The 4,504-nt window shown below is 37.1% G+C and overlaps 1 protein-coding gene across 1 annotated transcript; it reads right to left on the bottom strand.

The window, feature by feature from the left end:
• Positions 1-301: 301 nt before the first annotated feature.
• LOC107553134 (homeobox protein Nkx-2.5-like) lies at positions 302-2,144 on the bottom strand. Its single transcript, XM_016235254.1, has 2 exons — positions 1,835-2,144; positions 302-869 (listed from the first exon to the last, which is right to left on the bottom strand). Exons 1-2 carry the CDS (start codon positions 2,142-2,144, stop codon positions 352-354), a joined length of 828 nt encoding a protein of 275 aa, XP_016090740.1. The 3' UTR covers positions 302-351.
• Between the last annotated feature and the right edge of the window lie 2,360 nt (positions 2,145-4,504).

Below are 4,504 nucleotides of genomic sequence, written 5' to 3'. Positions count from 1 at the left end.
GTCACATTGTAACACACAGACAACAGTGGTGTTTGTTTTTGTTTTTTTTTCGTTTAATTGATATGTTAAATCATGATTTGTCTGGGATCCGCCACAATCAACACATTTCACGATAAAAGCCTGATTTGGCATAATTTAGCTTTCCTAAAAAAAATCTCTTTCAAGCTAAATGTTATTAAATATTTTGTCTTTATTTGGTGTTGTTTGTTGTGTAAACCACAGATATAAAAACAGAAATATATATAAAATCAGACAGCAATTTATAGGATATGACAGTGTATTTTCCTCAGCAGTGCCATTCGGTTAAATAGTCTTTATCCAAAATCTTCTCTTTTAGGACTGATGCCATGCTCACCAAGTTCTGATCCCATCGACACCTCCCGTCGTCAAATTCATATCCACAAAGTGGTTGGGTATTTGACTTGTGTTGGCAAACGGTGGTACAGAAGTGAAGTTACAGTGGTATGGGTTGTTTCCATAGCTGTTGTAATAGTTGTTGTAGGGATATGACACAGTGACATTGTACGGAGCTGCATGCCAGGGTTTGCCGTCTCGCACCAGCACGGGCACCGCCACCCTCCGCGGGCCGGCCAGCTCCAGACTTTTATCCTGGCGCTGCCTCTTACACTTGTACCTCCGGTTCTGGAACCATATTTTGACCTGTGTTGAGGTGAGCTTCAGCACGTGAGCCAGGTGGTCTCGCTCGGGTGCTGACAGGTATCTCTGCTGCTTGAAGCGTCTTTCCAGCTCAAACACTTGAGTCTGAGAGAAGAGCACCCGGGGTTTCCTGCGCTGCCTCTGCTTTGCTTTCTCCCCCGGTGTTTCCTCTTTTCTACCATTATAACCGGAATCGGCAAATGGACACATACCTATTTGGAAAAAAATACAATAAATAAATGAAGAGTTCAGATGCAAAAGCCTCTAAGTGCCATCTGCAATTTTCTTCTAACATGAGCCTTTTTTTCTCAGGCTCTCATGTGTAGGTTCAGTAATTTCACTTTCATGGCAATTAATAGGTTCTTGTCATTGCCATTAAAGTGAAATTACTGAACATAAACATAGGAGCCTGAGGGGGGAAAAATGCTCATTTTAGAAGAAAATTTCAGATTGAACATAGAGGCTTTTGCATCCGAGCTCTTCAAATGTATACTTATAATGCGGTATGAAATTGCATTGAATGAAGGGGATTAATAAATACAACATTATTATTATTAATACACATTTTTAATAATTCTATTAGCCTATTTTTGTTGTTAACACTAGTAGGCTACTACTATTACATCTAGGCCTAACATCTAAATTAATGTCTAATATCGTTTCCATGGTTTTAGAATTTAGCAGTCAACTTGAAATGCAAAAATATGCTCATGCAAAATGTAAACGGCGTGTAAAATAAAATCACGAGGTTACAGAACAATTAGTGTTTGTTATATTACATATTATAGAACTAATTTGGTTTTACAGCCAATGATAACATCATATTACATTATATTTATTAAATAATACAATGTTTCTTCGGTACTTGTCGGGCCCATATTAGTGAAGAACCTTCTTATCAGGAACCACTGATGGTTACTTTGTTGTTTTTATCCTTTAGAAATAAGATTAAAAAAATACAATGTAAGATGTTTCTCATATCAGTGTATTGGTTTCTTGATTCTTTAAGATGCACTACATATGCATCTATTAATGTTTAAAAAAGAGAATACATATTCGTTGTGAAACTTTAGAATTGAGTGTCAGACTGTAAAAACGTTTTGGGTTGTAACAAAAACACTTGGATGGTTTAACGCAAAGGATTTAAAAATAGCAGTATTAACTGTAAATATCCTACTTGTTTCTTCGCTCGGATCCATCTCCTCCTCCGTTGGAGATCCGCAGGAGCTTCTGACGATGTCAAAGTCGTCTGAATTGAAGGCGCATTTCACCTGTTCCCCAGAGATCACGCTGTGTTTCTCAGGGCTGTAGAGGAGACCCAGGCTCCGGCTCAGCGTGCTCTGCATGCACTGAAGCTGAAGCGACTCCAGCGGGACAGTGTCCTGCTCAACACCCATGAATCCGTTGGGGTTCAGAGCATGCTGCTGTTCCAGTTTGAGGATGTCCTTCACCGAAAACGGAGTTGAGGTTACAGGACTCGGAAGCATCGCTGCGGTGGGTGCTTGAAGAAGGGTTCTTCGGTTCACCTTGTCAAATTCAAAGCAACATCAGTTGACTTCGTTCCTACAGATGTCCTCAGGTAAATTCTCCTTAACGTATCGCCTATATATCTGTTTGACCTATAGGCTATATATATGTGTATCTCCTCATGGAAGCAGCACTAGATCTTCCTCTTTCCGCTGCTGTTAGACGCTGGTGAAGGTGTGGAGAGAGCGCTCTTATCTAATAGAGAGCGTCCTTATCTCAGATGGACCCCTCCCATTCTATGCCTCCCATCACCACCTGTCCCAACTCACAGTAGTGGTAGGTTGTTTAATAAAGGCCTCCAAATGAAGGCAGTTGTGATTGAAATGTCATTTATCGATATGCAATTTCAAGTTGAGTTGGAGTTGCACACATTTGTCAGGTAACCTAAAATCTAGACTTAGTACTTCAGTTTGTAACATTTCAATGAAATGGTTTTAATCAAGTCAAAAATTGTATTTAACAGGACTAAGCCTGACTACATTGGGTTACAAAAACGAAGGTGATTTATTAAGGGCTATTTTAAGTGGAAATGAATAGTTCAAGTGTGTCAATTCATCTGGAATAGCCTTCTAAGCTAAAGCATTAAGATGGTTTGGCTTGGAGCCTAACGTGACCATAAGATCTGAAATAACATTACTTTTGGATTTTATAGTTGTTATTGTGAGCCATTTATGTTAGAGCGTTAACTCAATGTTAGCCTACTACTAAAAATGGTAAACACTTCATGTGGTAACATCAATATTAATTGATTTATTTGAATGAAAATGTCATTTAACATTACTGAATCAACTTAAATATATTAGGTTACACCAACAAATCTAAATCTAAGGTAAGATCAGGTAAAATAATTTCAAAATAATTTAACGTAACAATTGCTGTTAATAACTAGGCCCAATATTTTTTTTTCTAATGCTTTTCGATAGCGTTATTTTAGAAATTGAACGTTACTAATTGACCTGTTATCAAATGTAATTGCCATGACATTTAAAATATGTTCACAACTTTCGCTATAGTCACCAAGAAATCAATCACCAAGAAAAATCTCATCTTAAAAAAAAAAAAAATCAAAATATCACAAAAGAGAACCACTGGAAATTCAGTGTTTTCAAACCCTAAAAAAATAATATTTAAATGATGAAATAACAATAATTCAAATTAGCAGTAAGTTGTAACAAGGTATTTATTAATCATTGAAAATAAAAATTATTACGAACAGCTTATTTATATACACATTTATCTGTTGTATTTAAGACGTGCAAGCAAAGATATTTGGTTAAATATTTACACAAAAGTTTTATATTATGGCAACAGTGTTTTTGAATATGACTTTAGAATCTTAATATGAGATATTCCTTGTATGTTCCTAATTGCTGCAGTCTGCAGGTAACCTACGGCTTCCTCCATTCATCCTCGTGAAATCAGGGATACATTGGTTTGTGCTTGGGTGAAGCAAAGTGGATGTCCGAAAAGTTGACGCCGACACTGACATCCAACAGGCCTATTAGTGTACACAGGCCACAACAAACAGTAACCCTACACCTGATGTAGTCTCTGGCGCCAGCCTGCAATGCTTGACTGAGGTGCAGACGCACAGGAAGAGCCTCGCGACCACCGGATTACACTTCAGCAGTCCGTCCATTACCTGCCTTCATGACAGAAACCACAGCACTGGCTCTCCTTTATTCTTTTATGTGCAGTATAGGCCTATACAAACTATATATGTTTGCGTATATTTCAGCATATCGTGTTTCAAGTTAATTATTGATTTACTTATAGCCTACATATTTGTCGGGTTTAGGTCAAATTGAGATTTGAAAGGTCGCCTCAGGTCATTAGAATCAACAAGTTTTTGCAATATAGCTGTCAGAAATGGTTTCCAATTTTTTAAAACAATAATAAAAACAACCTTTTTTGGTAACACTTTACTTGAAGGGGTGTGCATAAGACTGACATGACACCTTCATAATCATGACATGACACATGTCATGAATATGAAGGTTTTTTATGCATGTTTATGACAACTGTCATTAAGTGTCATTCGCTCAGTTATGTAATTTTTAATGCAAAGATAACATTGTTTGAGATGTCTTTGTTATGGGCTATGTAATGGTAGGGGTAGGGTTAGGTCAAATAATGTCATATTTGCATTAAATATTTGCACTTAATGACAGTTGTCATAAACATGCATAAAACCTCCTTCATATTCATGACATGTATCATGTCATGATTATGAAGGTGTCATGTCAGTCTTATGCACACCCCTTCAAGTAAAGTGTTACCCATTTTTTTGTCAAATGAAGTGAAATGTTCTTTATTGTAG

This window comes from Sinocyclocheilus grahami, unplaced genomic scaffold (genome assembly GCF_001515645.1).
Source record: "Sinocyclocheilus grahami isolate Dianchi unplaced genomic scaffold, SAMN03320097.WGS_v1.1 scaffold465.1, whole genome shotgun sequence".
NCBI lineage: Eukaryota > Metazoa > Chordata > Actinopteri > Cypriniformes > Cyprinidae > Sinocyclocheilus > Sinocyclocheilus grahami.
Note: the sequence above shows the minus strand (reverse complement) of the source record. Positions and strands in the feature narration are given on the sequence as shown.